Raw genomic sequence first — 17,859 nt, forward strand, 5'->3', positions numbered from 1 at the left:
TCCAATCCATTCTTCTTTTGCAGCATTTAAATAAACTTTATCAGATTTGATGGTTTTCTTACAGACTTTTTAAAAACATGTTTTGCTTTTCTTTCACAAATGTGGAGATTAAATTGTACTAAAATGTACAAAACAGTGATGCCATGTTTTGAGACGAGGACCCAGGCACAGAGAGACTTGATGAATTTAAGAGCCTTATGATTTAATAAAGAAATTTGCAGACTTGCACAGAGATGGTAAAATTATGATGACTGATAACAGAGACGAAGACAACAGACGACGAGGACAGGGAGGAACAGGGGTTTAAATGCACCAAGGAGACAGTCAGAGAGAACTCGGGACAACTAAGACATTTAGGAATGCAGAAATAGGGAAGAAGTCTCATGGTGACGAGTAAACTTTATCTTGCCTGCCTGGGCAGCTCAAAGTACCAAAAACATTGTACTTGTCATATGTAGGTGAGTATTTATTTTTCTGACTACTTTTAGTTTTACTACCCATACTAATATCTGTTCTAGAAAGTAGTACTGGAAAATGAGCAATTTGAGGAAAGTTATTATTTCATGTCACTGCATGCCTTCAAACATTAATATTGATTTGAGCCTAAACAATAACAAAGGCAGTCCTAATGGTCTATCAATCGCACACAAAGAGATGAAGGACTCAAAACCATACAATTTATACATAACTTATAGCACCGGGGTGTTTCGCCCGAGTGCAGATGTCAATAAGCTGTTCACGGTATTTCAGCACTGAGTAGGAGGAGCAAGAATAACGAGAGTTACATTTTCTAAGTGGCAAATTATTTCAAATGTAGCGTTTCTATCAATTCAACAAATATGAACAACCATGCAAATTGTTTGTGTGCACTTTGTTGCATTGTGTGTCTGCCAGCTAAAGGTCCAGCTGCTGTATCTCACAAGGAGAGCAAAGAGTGCGGCATGAAGATGAATAAAAGTTAAGAGAGACAGGAAAGCAGAGAAGAGGAAGAGGTTATATTTGAAGGTAAGGACTGCTCAAAAGCATCTGATAAACTTCAGTAAGTCCTCATGTTTTTCAATGAGATATTGGATTTGTATATGGTGTGAAATTATGTTTTTATGTATATATATTGTAAAATATACTGAAAACAAAAGCCTACTGACTTTGTGTTATTGAAGGGTTTCGAGAAAATCCTCTGCAGATTAGTGCAGGACAAACAAGCTCTTGCAGTAATGTGGTGGGTTTAAAGTAAAGCCCATGGATTGGTGTACAGTGATGTGGTGTTTGTGGTCAGAGTTAGGTTACATAAAGGGTAGCAGAGATAAATGTGAATTTTAGCGGATGACTCATGTCATCCCCTAAAATGTAAATTCTGTAAATTCCACCTTGATGCCAATGTTATGCTGCCTAGTATAACAACAGCATAAACCAGAATAGCTCATCTGCCTGACATCTTGTTGAATTCAGTTATGCACATCCACAAAGGGCACTTTAAGAGCCGTTTAGGGGCCTCGGGCACTTAAATGGAGCCAGGATGCAAAATAACGCAATTAAAAGCTTAGTGCTGGTCTAAGAAGGAGCAGGTAAACTAACCCACGCTGGGAGACTTTAGTCGATCACATAAGTTTTGATGCTTCACCACTGGTGGGGAAATATTTAAATTAGTTCATTTTTGGAAATTATATCCAAATTCAAGGGTTTAATGAAAATAATTCATACTTGATTAAACTTTATAAAACAATCCAAAATATTTTTAAGAAAATTGTCCTTCACTGAAATTTCCTTTTTCATTCAGATAAGTAAAAATTCAAAGAAATCACATTTTCTTTTTTTTCCTTTCTTTTTTTGCCTGTAGCAATCAGAATTATTGTCTGAAGGCCAAGAAAAATGCCCAACAGATATATTTTCCCAAGTGGATCCTGTATCTAAGACATGAACTCTGATCTCTCCCCTGACGTTACTATTTTTTCTGTTCAAGTGTGGAGTTAGTAAAATTGTACTTCAGAATCGGCTTTACTTACAAGGAAATTATTTCTGGCAGAGATGCTATAGCCAGAGGGAAGTAATAAAGGGCAAATACTTCATTACTGTACATAAGCAGAATTTCCAGGTACCTGTGCTTTACTTGAGCATTTCCTTTTACTTCCTGCATTTTTGCACAAATGTCTGTAGGTTACCTTCTACTCCCTACATTTTTAAAATAAGCTCTTTAGGTTTTTAACTCATCTGAGTTGTGCGCCTTCAAATATTAAACGGATTTAACAGCTCTGAGCCTAAATGAAGGGAACAAGGATTTATAAAAGACAACCCTATTGGCATATACATCACCAGTAGGTATCGTATACAAACAGAAAAAAAGAGGGAACAAGGTAATTTATAAGTAGCGTGATACTCCGAAGTTAAAATGAGCTGAAACGATCGGAACGGTGTTTTTGGTGCAGATATTCATCAGCATTCAGCATCAAGCTAGCGCTGAAGAATGGGAGCGAGTATATATAGAGTTTTTTAAGTGCTAGGTAATTTCAAGCCTCGAGAGCCGGAGTCTTGCAGGTTTTAGATCTGGCCCTCTACTCCAAACGACCTCCAAACGATCAGTTTGATTGATATCAAACTGATCACTTGACCCATATTATGTTACTTGCTCTTTGAGTGAATCAACAAATGGCGAAATGAAAAGCCGAACAACAAAGCTGGGGGGTTTTAGAGAGTCTTAGCTTGCATGTGTGTTTATTTCATATTTTCAGTTGTTACCCTGCACGGCTAAATAAAGCACTCTAAACCGGTTTCAGTTATGTACTGATGTACACAACAATGGACATAAGGGGCTTTAAAAGAAAAAACTCAGGTAAATGTTATTTTATATATTATGCTTTGTATGTTGTTCAATATATTTCTATGCAAAACAAGAAGAATTTCTACACAGCAGTATATTCACAGTTGAAACCAGATATTTACATACACTTTAGGGAAAAAACATAAAAACATTTTTTTTACTGTTAAACATCAATTTAGAGTAAATCTTTTTGTTTTAGATAAATAAATATTGAAATATCTTTTGAATTCGTTAAATGTCAGAATAAAAAGAGGGAGAGCTGTCTATTTTAATCACTTTCATCAAATTTAGGAGTACATATACACTAAGTTTATTGTGTCTTTAATTAATAAGAAAACTGCAGACGATTCCATTCTGAGCTTAAGAAGCTTGAGTATTGTCGCTTTCACAAGTGGTAACGTGATTTGCAGAACGAGTCTCCAGATTAACGCCACTGAGCTTTATGTTCAACATCCGTCTCCCTGCCTGTTTTTCCCCTGTAGTAGCCTGTCTCGCCGTCTGCTCGCCTGCCTGTTCGTTTGGAATTGGTCTTCTTGGATCGGTGACGGAGATTTACCTCGCACCTGCCTGTGACCACTGCCCACACCTGTATTTTCTGTGTTTCAAGTAAGCTCTCCAACTCTCCCCATTTACCTAAATGTAACTCTCGACTTTCGGCGCTATTTCCTAACTCTGTTTGTCCCTCATCCTCAAGTCGCTCCGGTGCACCACCCATCCTCCAGCATACCTCGCCTCTGTTCCATCCCCTGGGCTCCATCTCCTCGCACATTTACCCAATCACTGTACCTAGCCCCGTCCCTTGTAAATATCTCCTATCGCTGTAAATAAAACAGCATTCAACGCAATCCCGAGCCCATGTGTGTTTCTGCTACTAAATCCACCCGTTAGAGACACCTAACAGCTGCATAGTTATGGAAAATGTAATCATTTTTTGTGTGTTATTATTATTATTACTATTATTTAGCGGTGTGTCTATATTGAAGCAAATCATGAGATGAATGTTATTTAATGTTTGAGCTGTCGTAAAAGAAAAACATAGCATCCATCCATCTTCTTCCACTTATCCAATTCAAGGTCACAGGTGGGAGGCTGAAGCCTGTCACAGATGAAAGGGTACAGGTCACTCCGAGGGCTAACACAGAGACAGACAACCGTTTGTGCACCTCAATAAAATGCTATAAATACCAAATATAAACCTGTGTTTATATTGATACTGTTTGCACATTACCGTATTTGTAAGATGTTCTTTATTTATTGTTTTTTGCTTTACCTTATTTTTAATTATCTTTTTCTACTGTCTTCATTGTTTTTATGAAGAGTATCTAAAAATAAACTTCACAATTAGTCACTTTTGTTAATAATGGGATTGTTTCTGTTATGCATTTCAATCTTTTTGGAAAAATCAAAATGTCTTTGAGAAACACGACGAGCAAATTCAGACCTGTCTTCTTTCTGGCATGATCTAAGGATCCGGGGGCCTTTCGTGCAGCCTAGGTTGACAAGTACAAAAAATACAAAACTAAAAGCATGTTCCAGGTTCTTTCTTTCGTTCTTTCTTTTTAAGCTGGATATTTAGAGAACATATAAAAATATATTTTTTTTTTGTGACTCAGCCAGCAGATGGCCATGCAAATTATCCTCTCATGAGTGTAAAGGCATAAAGGTTCTTAACAATAGACTAAAACACACAGGAGTACATGTCAGTATTTACTCACATACACTCTCTGACTGACTTGTCTTACAAAGTGAAATAGAAACTGAAAGCTCAGACATGGAATCACAGAGATGCGTTTCAAGTCCTTCACAGAGTGTAAAACTCAGAGCTTTAATTTTACTCCTGGTCCAGGGTTGGAATTAGGGAGGTAAGAAGAGAAAAATGGAAATGCAGCAATAAACTTGACAAACAGAGAAGAAACACAAGAGTCTGCAAAAGTTGATTCTGTTCATCTGGACGCAGCATTTTCAGTGGGAGAAATGTTTCGTCACTCATCCAAGTGACTTCTTCAGTCTCAGCCGACTGCAGGTTTCCCCAATCTTATAAACAGTACATTTGCATAATGACTGAAACCAGCCCACTGAAGGAACAGTGGGCTGGGAGGTCAGTTCCTTCATCATAATTAACGTTTCTCCCACTGAAAACACTACATCCAGATGAACAGAATCAACTCTTGGAGATTTACTTACCTGGATGATTGAGCACGCATCAAGATGTTTTAAAACACAAGAGTAAAAAAAAACAAAAAACAAGACTTATGAAGGGGGCCAAATTCTTATTATTACTATCAGCTAGCAACAGTTACTTTTGCTAGCTTGCCATGTTCGTGCCTTACGTGTGCTATTTAGCCAATTTATGGTCTACAGTGACCCCTTGTGGACATTATAAAATACTGCTGTGTGATGTGATGTGTTGTGATTGTTTCTTAGTTATCTGTGACTCTACTAACTATAGAATAGCCTGTTTGTGTTGCCATAAAACCATGCTCACAGTCACATATACTGTATCTTTTACAACAATAACTTCACATATGGCTGCACTGCATTTGGATTAAGCCTGGCAAGCTCTGATGTAAACAATTCTTCTGTGGAACTTCATTAAAGACGGTTAACCCAACTTCTGGACTGCTGCAGTCTTTGTGACAGAAGACTTAGGCCAGACTTGTATAGCCAGCACTCCCAGTGTATATTCTACAAAAGCCCTAAGCGCTATATGTCACACTCTATATGTTATAGCTCATGGCAGTACACATAGAAAAAATCTCAACAGGTATGGCTGGTTTTGGAATGGTTGCCAGGAGCAAAAGCCCAGTCAAAGTCAAGAATTGAACCTGATTGAAATACTGTTTCAGGTTCTTAAGTGAACTGTGAATGAATGAATACCTGCATTGAACTCAAGCCGCACATAAAGATGAGTGGGCTAATAAAGTCATACAGAGTAGCAAAAAGCGTTGTATTTTACATATAAAGACACAAAATTGGTGGCGATCGAGTCAACTATTTGAAGCTATTATGACGTTTTCTTTATCTTTTAGGCTTTAAGCCGCTGAGGTTTCTCCCTGACCATATTGACAAAAAGTGGATGGATATTATTGATATAAACTTACTTTAATGATTTAAATCATGTCAAAAAGTAGAACATTTTAAAGAAACATTTAGGGCCAGATTTACTATCAACTGCCAACAAGCCTTCTTTTAATGTTAAAAAGATGATGGTTATATTAAAGAGGCTCAGCGTCAGTTTTGTGACTGATAAAATTGCTCTTGAATAACACTGGGATTTTCATGAAACAGAGCAGAAATTAACTGAACTGAGCGTCTTTTTCTCAGCAGCGCGCAATCAGTGAGCTGTAACAAAAACTGGTTAAACTGGTGTGAATAAAGATACACTATATATCATACATATACCTTATTTAGGGAAGATCAGTAAATTGCTCAGAAAAAAATGGGTAAAAGAAAGAAAAAATCCTTTACAATAGTAGGTATTTCCAGGTTTGTTTGTTCTTTGAGTTTTTTTGTTTTGTTTTGTTTTGTTTTTTTGCGTGTGTTAGGAAAGATTACTTCTGTTGCATTTACAGTCCAATGAGTATTAAGAAAGTTGTTTTACTGTATTGCAAAACTAAACACATATTCCAGGTTCCTCCCTACTTTTGCTGTCCTTCACAGAGTATAGAAATACATTTTACTGCAGTGGCAAAACTTTCCCAGATAACTAATAATAGCACACGTTACTCTACAGTAAACCTCATTTTCTCACAGTGAGTCATTGAACTGACTGACACAGTTATTCTATACCAGTAACTGCCTGTTTGTGTTCAGTTGTTTCACTCTTCAATACAAACCGAGAGAGTGGCAAATTGCATTACTACTCCCTCTTATGCTGACAAGTTGCAATAATACCAAAAAACATAAAATGGCTCTAACACAGCGTTCCCCAACCACCGGGCCACAGACCGGTACCGGTCCACAGTGTTGGGGAGTAATAGAATGTATGTACCGACGTTACGTATTTAAGTACAAAATATGAGTAACTGTATTGCGTTACAGTTAATGTTTAAAAAGGTGGTATTCAGAATACAGGTTTTGCGAGATCTCGCAAAAGTTCATCTACATTTTTTTTTCTCCAATGTCCCTTGTGGGGCTCCGTAACTTTGTCTTGTTGCATGTGCATGATGTCCTTTTGTGAAACCTCTCTTGACCACAGTAAATGCTCTAAATCCTCCTCCATGTCTACTCCATAGTACAGACAGAAACAGAACTGCTATCAAAAGGTAGCCGGATCTTTTGCGAGATCTCATAAAAGTTTTGCGAGATCTCGCAAAAGTAATTTGGGATCTCGCAAAACTTTTATGAGATCTCGCAATGTCTTGCGGGGCTCCATACAAAAGAGACCCAAACCAGCGCAAAAGAGATTCAAAGCCAGTGTTTTTTTAGTGAGTAGAATAACCCAAGTTTCCATTGATCAAATAAACCCTCAGTCTGAGTGTTTATCATGTCAAATAAGCAATATTTTACAATATAAACACTTCTGTACAGTAGTATAGCAGGTTTCCAAAAATGTACAAGTGAAGATATCGTTTCACTCAGAACACTCAGTCATGAAGGAAAAACAAAACTCACATTAAGTTGTGGCTGAAGTCCATCTTTAACAAAAACCTTTGAAAATTTTTCATGCATTTAAAAAAAAAATCAGTATCAACATTTTTTTTAAATCACCCTAAACACAATTAACAGTAGTTGATTTATACCTTTTCTCTTAGTCTCTTCCCCTTTTTCATGGAGAAAATTAGAATCTGAAAGGAATAAAATTTTCTACCAGAAAAAGATAGATTTATTATCACAGATTAAAGGTTCTGTGATGTTTATTCTGTAAAGTTATTCTGTCTGTGTAGACTGCAAGAGATATTTGATTTCATTAATGTATCATAGTTAATTCCTGTATTATCAGAAAAAGACTGTATAACTGTCAGCATTTATTTTCAGACGGATATCAGATGGGGTACTGGCAGGTTTTAGATTTAGTGTTGGTGTGCTTGACAAATCTCATTTTGCAGCAATGAATAAATAAATAACTTAAGTGAGATTACTTTATCTGCTTAAAGCTTTGTCTACTTTTACAGACACTTCAGGAAATGAGTCATGGGACTATTTCATCGTGGCATGCAAACACTAAATGTACATCAACAGAATACTGTGCTTCCTTTTCACATATCAATCTTGCCTCTCCACTAACAGTGTCTGTGCTTTAAAAATGGATATTATGACAGTTTTTAACAGTCGGTCTGTGGTACCCTAATCTAGTTCTTTGTGTTGTGCATCTGCCATAAAGTCTTTGACTTTGTGTTGTAACTGTCGTCCAGCTGTGGTGTTTTATCATGTGACCAGCTGAGCTGTTCTCGTGGTACCAGCAGATCTACGTAGAGACTCTTCTGCTCTATTTCACTGTTTACCGTCCTGTACCCGAGATAAGACATGGCCTCTTCACACACTTCCTGTACTCGTTTGACCGTGTTGTGTGGCAGCATGGTGCGCCAAGCCTGAGAGATGTCAGTGGCACTCCGCGATGTGATGTCGAAAGCCTCTTGAATGGAGCCTTTCCCTTTTCCGTGGGTCACCTTATAGATCCATGTGGCCAGTTGCGTGGTCATCTCCAGACCTACAAACTGATACAAGGATTTGATCTCCTGGAGTGGGTTGCGTGTCACATCCTCATAGCGAACCAATTTGTAACGGCCTTTTAGAAATGGAGGTGGCTTCACGACCGCCCTCTCGTTGATACGCACATGGCTGCGACAGATCTCCTGCATGACCTGATACTGTATCTCTGCTTCCTTGATGCGTTTCTGTTCCAAGACGATAGCGTTATCACTGACAAAGGCCCTGGCTGACTCTTCCCTAGACCGCACCACTGCCCGTGGGTCTCGGACCAAGTGGATGATGCGGAGATCTAAGTTTGGGTCCTGCAAAAGTGGATAAAGTGATTCCAGCTCAAAGATACGCACTTCCTTGTACACCACATGAGAATAAAAGCCACACACCTCCTCTACAGTCTTCAGGTCTCGAGGCTTACAGTTCTGTAAGCAGTGTGTCTGGTTGCTGAGCTGATTACGTGGGGTGAGAGGACAGACTGGAGGCGAGCACAGAGCTCGACTGTGACTCCACATAAACATTTCTTTCTGGTTCTCTGGAAGGTAGGACTCCATCACTGAGAAGTCACAGTGGAACAGGCTCCGTAAGAGATCCCTCACTGCCATTCGAAGCGCCTGTGCACCATTTTGCTTCAGCTGGGTCCACACATGCCAACCAGGCTCCATAAGGTAGAAGACAGACGGGTGCTGACTGAACACCTGGCCCATGAAGGATGAGCCTGATCGCCACGATGACAGCAGCAGAATGTGGACTTTGTCATTGGATGGGGGTGGGTCATAGAGGCTGAGGTGCACGTACCAGCCGCAGACGAGCAACAACGCTGCCCCATATAGAATCACCAGGAACTTCATGGTGTTGCGGTTCACTCTGTAGTGCAACATTGTGGCTGTCAGCTGCTGCCAAGACAATGGTGCTTCGTGTGAATCTTTCTCTCTTCAATCTTGTCTTAAGCCGTGTTTCTTTTGCTGCATAAAAAAAAGAAATAGACAAATGATATAAATTTAACATTTGTGTTTATAAAATACATAATTTTCATGCAAATCCTGTCTTTGCTGGAAAATGTGGCATGCCACTGGTTGTGAACCACCTTCTTAAACATTTTAAATCACATGAGCCAGTGATACTTTTTGTAAGGGCCGTTCCATCTCAAGTCAGCACAGAAGTTTAGCTTCATATATCTGTCATGGTCCTCTACTCCTTCTGCACTCTAAAAACTAAAACTGACATTTACTTAAAATTTTTGAGGCAGCACTTTCACACTTAAAAATATTGAGTAGATTGGAAACCAGTCAAATCTGTTCTATATACTTGATCAATTGAATAACTAAAGCTTAAACATATTAAGTTGAAATGAATAATTGTAGTTGTTACACAAACATGAAATAATTGAGTAAATAACACTGACACGCTTGGTCAATGTAACTGAAATATAGATGGTCAATTAATCCAAAATTTTGTTCCATTTACTTAATATTGTAAACTGAACATAATCAAAATTGTACTTAATATTAAATATGGTAAATGGCCTGTATTTATATAGCGCTTATTACTTAGTCCCTATTGACCCCAAAGCGCTTTACACTACATTCAGTCGTCCTGAATGTGTGTGTGAATCATTCAGTCATTTATATAGCGCTTTTCTAGTCCCTAAGGACCCCAAAGCGCTTTACATATCCAGTCATTCACCCATTCACACACTGGTGATGGTAAGCTACGTTGTAGCCACAGCCACCCTGGGGCGCACTGACAGAGGCGAGGCTGCCGGACACTGGCGCCACCAGGCCCTCTGACCACCACCAGTAGGCAATGGGTGAAGTGTCTTGCCCAAGAACACAATGACCGAGACTGTCCGAGCAGGGGCTCGAACCGGTAACCTTCCGATTACAAGGCGAACTCCCAACTCTTGAGCCACGATCGCCACATCTCAAGATACTGATGATTATAGATACCTATTTCTCAAATATTTCTCAATTTTAAACAAAAATATTAAGTACATGCAAAGAAGGTATTCTGTGAACCACATACTGAATTTTTTGTCTGAGATAAATGTAAATAAATACCTTAATTTAACACAAACACATACGTTAACATTTTAGACATTTATTTCAACTTATCAAACTCAAATAATTACTAAAAGGATATTCTTGATTTTATCAGGCTCATCTAACTTAAATTTTTAGTAATATTTACTAAGCCTCTGAATTACTTTTTAGAGTGGTGTGCTTCTGCTTCCCTTGTTTCTCTCTCACTCTGTGTGTGAACAGTTAACCACGCCTTTGTGCTTCAGGGGTGGGATTGCTCCTGAGTTCCTGTTCAGATATATAGGCAGTGGCGGTCCTAGCCTGTTTGGTGCCCTGGGCGAACACTCCCTCTGGAGAGAGAGAGAGTATGCATAGTATGCAAACGGCTAACGAACAGCCATTATAATTCGTCATACAATGAGAAGAGGACAAATCAACAATATAATAATATAATATTGTGCTGAACACAGTCCAAAAGATTCAGTAAGCTACATCAGTGTCTACTGTTTACTATCATAGCCAAGTGACACTTCACTATCCCTACTAATTGATGTTATCTCATTGTATCTCTGTTGTGGTCAGTGCTATCTTCTATGCTGTTGCATGCTGGGGCAGCAGAGTGGGGTCACAGATGCCAACAGACTAAATTAACTGATCCACAAGGCCAGTAATGTTGTGGGGATGGAGCTGGACTCCGTTAGGGTGGTGTCTGAGAGGCGGATGTTTTCCAAGATAAAGATACTGTTAGATAATACCTCCCACCCACTCTATGACATGAGATGCTGGGTAGTCACAGGAGCACGTTCAGTGAGTGACTGAGTTGACCAAAAAGCACCACTGACCGACAGAAGAAATCATTCCTGCCTGTGGCCATCTCCCTGTACAACTCCTCCATCTAACACACTGTAAACACTGCAATAGCTACACCCTTTTTACACACGCTCTTTTCTACTCTGTAATATTCTTGTCAATCTTCTTGATATTTATTTATAATCACCTCTGTTAATCCTTGATATTTAGAACTGAGTGATCTGTATATATTAGTGCTATTTCTTAAATGTGTAAAATCTGTAACATAATGTTACATAATGTTTGGAGTTTAGTCTGTTACTGTTACTATTTTTACCATTTTTTTTTTTTTACCATTTCCTCTTGGAGCAACTGTAACCCACATAATTTCCTTAGGGATTAATAAAGTATTCTGATTCTGATTGTTTCAGGATGACCTGCCATTATCCAATGACACATCTGCTTACCTGTATCTTTTGCTCGTTTCTCCTCCTCTTCTTTTCTCATTTTTCTAAACTGAGCACCTGATGGCTTTGACCTTTTCTTGTCCATCTTCCATTGGTTTTAATTTTGCACTCCATATGAACACCCATCCCCCAACTCGAGGATCACCACAACATAACCTAATACACCTACACCTTAGTTCACAGATTCACTTTGTCTAGGGTTTATTTCTGGGATTTCACACAACCCAGGATTCAGATCATGAATACATAATGGTTTTGGATTTACAACATTATGAATGAAATGTGCTCTATTTGGAAGCAGCAGGGCTCTCCTCCCCTTTCGACGGGTTATGTGTGAGACTTTAATTCATCAAATTGTAAATTATAAATTTTAAATTGTTATTGATCCCTTTACCCCTAGTCCTAAGGTGTATATTTATTTTCTCACTATATTGTTTGTTTACTTGCACCGCAGTAACTGCAGCCTCGTCGTCTACTGGACTGTATGTAGTGGAGATGACAATAAAGTTTACTTTGACTTCAGCAGCGAGCAGGCGCACCGAGGGCTCGCGCTCACTTTTCCCGTATAGAATTTCGAAAAAACATCGGTGCAAATTATAAGTCTGTATCATGATGTCTGGTGTTTTCATGTTTGTTGGTTTGTTTTTATTTTGTTTTATTTTGCGAGTTGGTTATTAGATGCTGCGCCAGCCAGCCAGAGAATCCCCCGCCGCCCCGCCCTCTCCTCCCTGTGCCGCAAGCAGCAGGCGCACCTCGCAAACGGAGGGCGCCCTTACTCCCAGCAAATGGGCGATAGAAAACCGATCGGTGCCTCTGCCATTCCCAATATGCGCTGGCTGATGTCGGGGCAGCATGAGAACGAGCATTTTTTTTGTTTGTTTGTTTGTTTGCCGATAACCGTGATGCCGCCCCGGGCAACCGCCCGTGTCGCCCGTATCAAAAACCGCTACTGTGTGTGTGTGTGTGTGTGTTTGCCTGTAGAGCAGCTAAAATAATTTAAAATATTTTAACGCATTGCTGCTTTTGGTCCATGCACAAATTTGTGGCTTTTAATGATCTCATTCATTCATTGTGTGAACTCTGTGGTATCCTTGTGTGAAATAAAGCAATGTGGTTTTACCACATAGGTCTGCTAACCAGTACAATTCCTTGGGATGAAAAATTATCCAGTAGTCTTACAATCTGTCCATTACTGTTCTTGCTCAGTATTGCAGAACTTGACAGAACTACATGCCTTTTTCCAAGAAAAAGTCTCACCTTCACTGTTGTTATCCGTGTCCACAGTCCTTTGAGTGTCCCAGCACCGGGGAGCTCTCCTCTCCTCCTGCGCTTCCTCGGTCAAATGCTGCTGCTGCTGTTATTTTCTTTAGTCCCCGGGCGTTCAAAAAGCGGAGTTTTGGGGGCGGGCCGGTATTTTTCCGTACACAGGGTTGACGGGCTGGCATGAGGCTTTTGTCGTCAGTTTCCGGCATAACTGGTCAGGTGGGGGAAGATAGTGGAAAGCTGGAATGTTACTGTTAAACAGCCGTAATTTACATTTAACCGACTGCCGACATCGTTAAAGACGTTTGCTCTTGTGTGTGGTGCTTTGTGTGTTAATTATCTTGTAGTTCTGTGATCATCTGCCAAAAAATAATTTCCGGTGTCCCGGTATTTCCCAAAAAGCAATTACACGTACTTAAACTCCTGGAAGTTACTTTTTTTATTTCTTTTTTTACCTATAATATGTGAAATGTGTAAAATGCGTCACTCATCATGAATTGTATTAATTCACCTTGAGCTACGAACAATGTTCCTGTCACAAGGTAGAAGCCGCATCAGTTTTGAACCTAAAAGGCTGGATTGGTTATACTGCAGGTACAATATCGTAAAGATAGCCTACAAGTCACAATGATACTTGCAAAACAAATAATTTCTGTATTTTATATATAACCCCATTGAGAATCATGTTCGCTGAAGTCTATTTAACAATATGAGTAAGGACATTACACATAAACACACACACAGAGAGACACACAAACCCAACAAGACATTGGAAATGCAAATGTAGCAGCCAAAATAAAACAAACAAACAAACAAAAAACAAATTAAATGTTCGGACATATCCCTGCTGGTTTCCACTTTTTGTTATGGTGAGTTTTTTTTTCGAAGGTAAATATTGTAACGTTCTCAAGAACCAGACGTTTTGGTCTCAGTTTGTCCGTTTATTCGGTGACAGGCAAACAGGCCGTTAACTCCGGGGAGAGTGCTCTCATACAACACCTCACTTCAGCCCCGCACAGTCACACACAACAACAAAGACCCCCCTCCCCTTCCTGCACACATTAACTCCCTTTTTCCTGCAGCACAACCAAACATGTATCTTAAAGAAATAACAACAGTGTGCAGAGATAACCAACATGTCACTGTAAAATAACATTTAACCATCGTTACAATATATTTATCCATCGATTTCCCCCCACCCCCATATCCTTACGTCCATTCCGAAAATTCTGGCAATTTCCCTCCAGGAACTCGGTGACATTTGTGAGTTCTCACAGAAACAATGATTTTTATTCTCTCCGAGATCCGCGGCAGACCTTGTGAACTGCCTCCTTCATTCCTTCATTCCCAATCGCAAACATAGGCTACGTTCACACTGCAGGTCTTAATGCTCAATTCCGATTTTTTGATCAAATCCGATTTTTTTGTCTGCTTGTTCACACTACACATAAAATGCCACATCAAACGCGCTCCAGTGTGAACGCTCAAAGCGGCCCGCATGCGCAAAAGAAGATGTCACACACAACTCGCTCTGTTTAGACCCAGAGCAAACAATATTGTTTCACTGATGGCCCTTAATATAAAGACTTCGGACTTTATGTTTCCAGATTTTTGCTTTAAGTTATTTTGTTATTTACATAATAATGTAGATAACCTAATAATGATCCTTTTTGCTGTTTTAGAGGAGCGGTGCTTCAAAGGATAGTTGCAGATTTCTGTCAGAATCTGCAGAAAATACAGTAAAAATAAAATGTTCACATTTCTCCAACGTTGTCTTCCCAACAGTTTCACCGGATGGTAGGAAATCGTTCGCGATGTCCTATCGGGCGCTTCTCCGGCGCTGATAATTGGCGTCTGTCTTGTGTCAGTGACGTAAAAGACGGATTTAATGCGACTTGACCGTTCAAACAGCAGTCGCTTTCTAAAACATCGGATACGTATCGGATTCAGTACCACATACGAAAGTGACCCAGATCGGATTTGAAAATATCGGATTTGTGCCGTTCACACTGTCATACCAAGATCGGATATGGGTCGCATAGGGGCGAAAAAATCGGATTTGATGCGCTTTCGCCTGCAGTGTGAACGTAGCCGCCGCGCACACTTCCACGTTCGCGTGCACTCGCACGTACATGCGTACGCACTCAGACATACACGCGTGCGTGCAACCGTTACACTGGGACAGCCTGGTTGCATCAGTGGCTGTCCTAACCTGTTTGTTGCCCTGGGCGAACATTCCCTCAAGTCATGAATACATAATGGTTTTGGATTTACAACATTATGAATGAAATGTGCTCTATTTGGAAGCAGCAGGGCTCTCCTCCCCTTTCGTCGGGTTATGTGTGAGACTTTAAATCATCAAACTGTAAGCTATAAATTTTAAATTGTTATTGATCCCGAGTCCTAAGGTGTATATTTATTTTCTTACTCTTCTTATATTTATTGTTTGTTTTCTTGCACCGCAGTAACTGCAGCCTCGTCGTCTACTGGACTGTATGTAGCGGAGATGACAATAAAGTTTACTTTGACTTCAGCAGCGAGCAGGCGCACCGAGGGCTCGCGCTCACTTTTCGTGTATAGAATTTCGAAAAAACATCGGTGCAAATTATAAGTCTGTATCATTATGTCTGGTGTTTTCGTGTTTGTTGGTTTGTTTTTATTTTGTTTTATTTTGCGAGTTGGTTATTAGAAGCTGCTCCAGCCAGCCAGAGAATCCCCCGCCGCCCCGCCCTCTCCTCCCTGTGCCGCAAGCAGCAGGCGCACCTCGCAAACGGAGGGCGCCCTTACTCCCAGCAAATGGGCGATAGAAAACCGATCGGTGCCTCTGCCATTCCCAATATGCGCTGGCTGATGTCGGGGCAGCATGAGTACGAGCAATTTTTTTTTTTGCCGATGCCCGTGATGCCGCCCCTCACCACGATGCCGCCCGGGTCGCCCGTATCAAAAACCGCTACTGGGTTGCATCATATTCAAACATTCATGAAAAATCACCCTTGATAGTTGACCCACAACTTTCAACACATTCTTGCTTTTTAATGAATATGATGACTCCAGGCTGTGCCAATGACTGTATTGGGCTGTCACAATGCAATGTGTGCGCGCGCGATAGTGTGACTGCGCGCGCGCGTATATGTGTGTGCGGGTCTATGTTTGAGATCAGGAAAGAAGGAGAAAAGGCGCTGCCGTAAAGGCTAGTGTAGGAGCGCAAGAAAATTTATGCGGCGGATAAGAGTCGGCTAGTTTAACCGCGGCTCACAAATGACGTCTCACTTGACCGCGGTTATGGACTAGACCAGCAAAAATGCCATTCAGCTCAAGTCACTTACTGCCGTTGGGGGTGAGTAGATGAAGACGGGACAAAGGCGCGGTGGAAGAGAGCCAGAGATGAATAACTAATAGTTAAAGGCGTAAAGAGAGGCGTAAAAACAGTGAAAAAGGTGAGTGAAGAAGAAACAATGCATCATGGGAATCCCCCAACAGCCTTGACCTATTGCAGCGTAATTAGATAGAATGCCATTTATTGTCACTATACACATTTACAATGAGTATCTCCTACTCAGTGCAGATATGTGGGAAAGAAAGGGAAGTCCACAGTTCTGCGGCACTATATACACATGAACAGTATTCAAAAATAACAAATATACAAATATCGGGAAAAAATAAATAGTGTTATAAATTTACAGTGTGGGTTATTGCACGCAAATTAAGTATTGCACCGTGGTGATGGTAGTTGTGTAGTCTGTGTATAGAGCAGTGGTTCCCAAACTTTTTTTGCCAGGCCCCCTTTTTACAAGAAAAATGTTCGCGCCCCCCACCACCTAACCCCCCCGCACAAACACATCCTCCAAACACACACCCCCATATTTTGTTTACAAACTCCATTGCGGTTTATTTCACACCTCAAACATTTAGTAATTAAGCAAATACAAGTAAACGGCAATAAATTACAGGTAGTGATAAAATATACTACTAACTCTTTTACGCTACGTCCACACCCACACGGGTATTTTTGAAAACTCAGCTGTTTCTATGCGTTTGGGCTTTTCGTCAACACGTAAACGGCGTTGCGATTCACCGAAAACGGAGATTATTTAAAACTCCTTTTTTGCGTTTATGTGTGGACGAGGATTACAGTTCGTCACGCAACGTCAAAGGTATGTGCCTCTTTTCACGTCACGCTGTGCGCCACGTTATTGTTTACATGAGATGAATTGCAGAATGGCAGCTAGAGACCAAATACTGTTAATCTGACTATCTTCAGGTTTTACACGCTTACATATACACACGCAGTTACTGTCCCTGCATTTAGAAAGGCAGAGGCGTCACGGTGTAATTATTTTATGTGTAGTTGTTTTTTTCCTGTGTAATAATATTCAACATTGCTGTCAATACATTTTTCAAAAAATGCCTCTCTGTGCAAAATGGGTTTAAACACATAAACAGCTGTGGGATACTGTTTGTCCGTGATTTGAACCGGGGGAACAAATTACGGCAGGATCAGCCTGATATTATTTGTATCCCGCTGTAACTTTACTGCATAAAGAGCTAACATGTCCAAAATGTCAGGAGTAGTCAGTTATTACAAGAAGTGTTTGTGAACTAAAAATCAAGAATGTGGGATACTGTTTGTCCGTGATTTGGAGAGCCCAGCGCTGCTCCCGACGCAGGGAAACTAATTTTGCAGGGGAGACCTACCTCGGCACTTGTGCAGGTGAAGCCAAAGGGAAGATATGCTTCACCATATTTTCTAGTCTTTGGCTTGGAAGGAAGTTGGTTTGGAAACATATTTGGCGATGCTTCATCTCCTGCTTTGCGTTTGTGTGGGAGCCCCGTCAAAAACCTGTCCACAGTGTCCAAGCGC

General features: G+C 40.3%; 1 protein-coding gene across 2 annotated transcripts; it reads right to left on the minus strand.

Moving 5' to 3' along the window:
• Positions 1–5,898: 5,898 nt before the first annotated feature.
• Positions 5,899–13,110, minus strand: LOC116322544 (carbohydrate sulfotransferase 5-like). 2 transcript variants are annotated; one of them, XM_039615801.1, is made up of 3 exons: positions 12,993–13,089; positions 10,665–10,829; positions 5,899–9,423 (listed from the first exon to the last, which is right to left on the minus strand). In XM_039615801.1, the coding sequence occupies exon 3, from the start codon at positions 9,337–9,339 to the stop codon at positions 8,107–8,109; it is 1,233 nt and encodes a 410-aa protein (XP_039471735.1). In that variant the 5' UTR covers positions 9,340–9,423; positions 10,665–10,829; positions 12,993–13,089; the 3' UTR covers positions 5,899–8,106. The 2 variants fall into 2 exon arrangements, with proteins under 2 accessions (XP_039471735.1, XP_031598501.2); XM_031742641.2 differs by lacking the exon at positions 10,665–10,829 and having other exon boundaries at positions 12,993–13,110.
• Between the last annotated feature and the right edge of the window lie 4,749 nt (positions 13,111–17,859).

Source organism: Oreochromis aureus, linkage group 7, assembly GCF_013358895.1.
Source record: "Oreochromis aureus strain Israel breed Guangdong linkage group 7, ZZ_aureus, whole genome shotgun sequence".
Taxonomy (NCBI): Eukaryota; Metazoa; Chordata; class Actinopteri; order Cichliformes; family Cichlidae; genus Oreochromis; species Oreochromis aureus.

What these genes read in the sequence shown, in the direction of transcription:
- LOC116322544 (XM_031742641.2), bottom strand. Translation starts at nt 9,339, where the DNA reads ATGTTGCACTACAGAGTGAACCGCAACACCATGAAGTTCCTGGTGATT.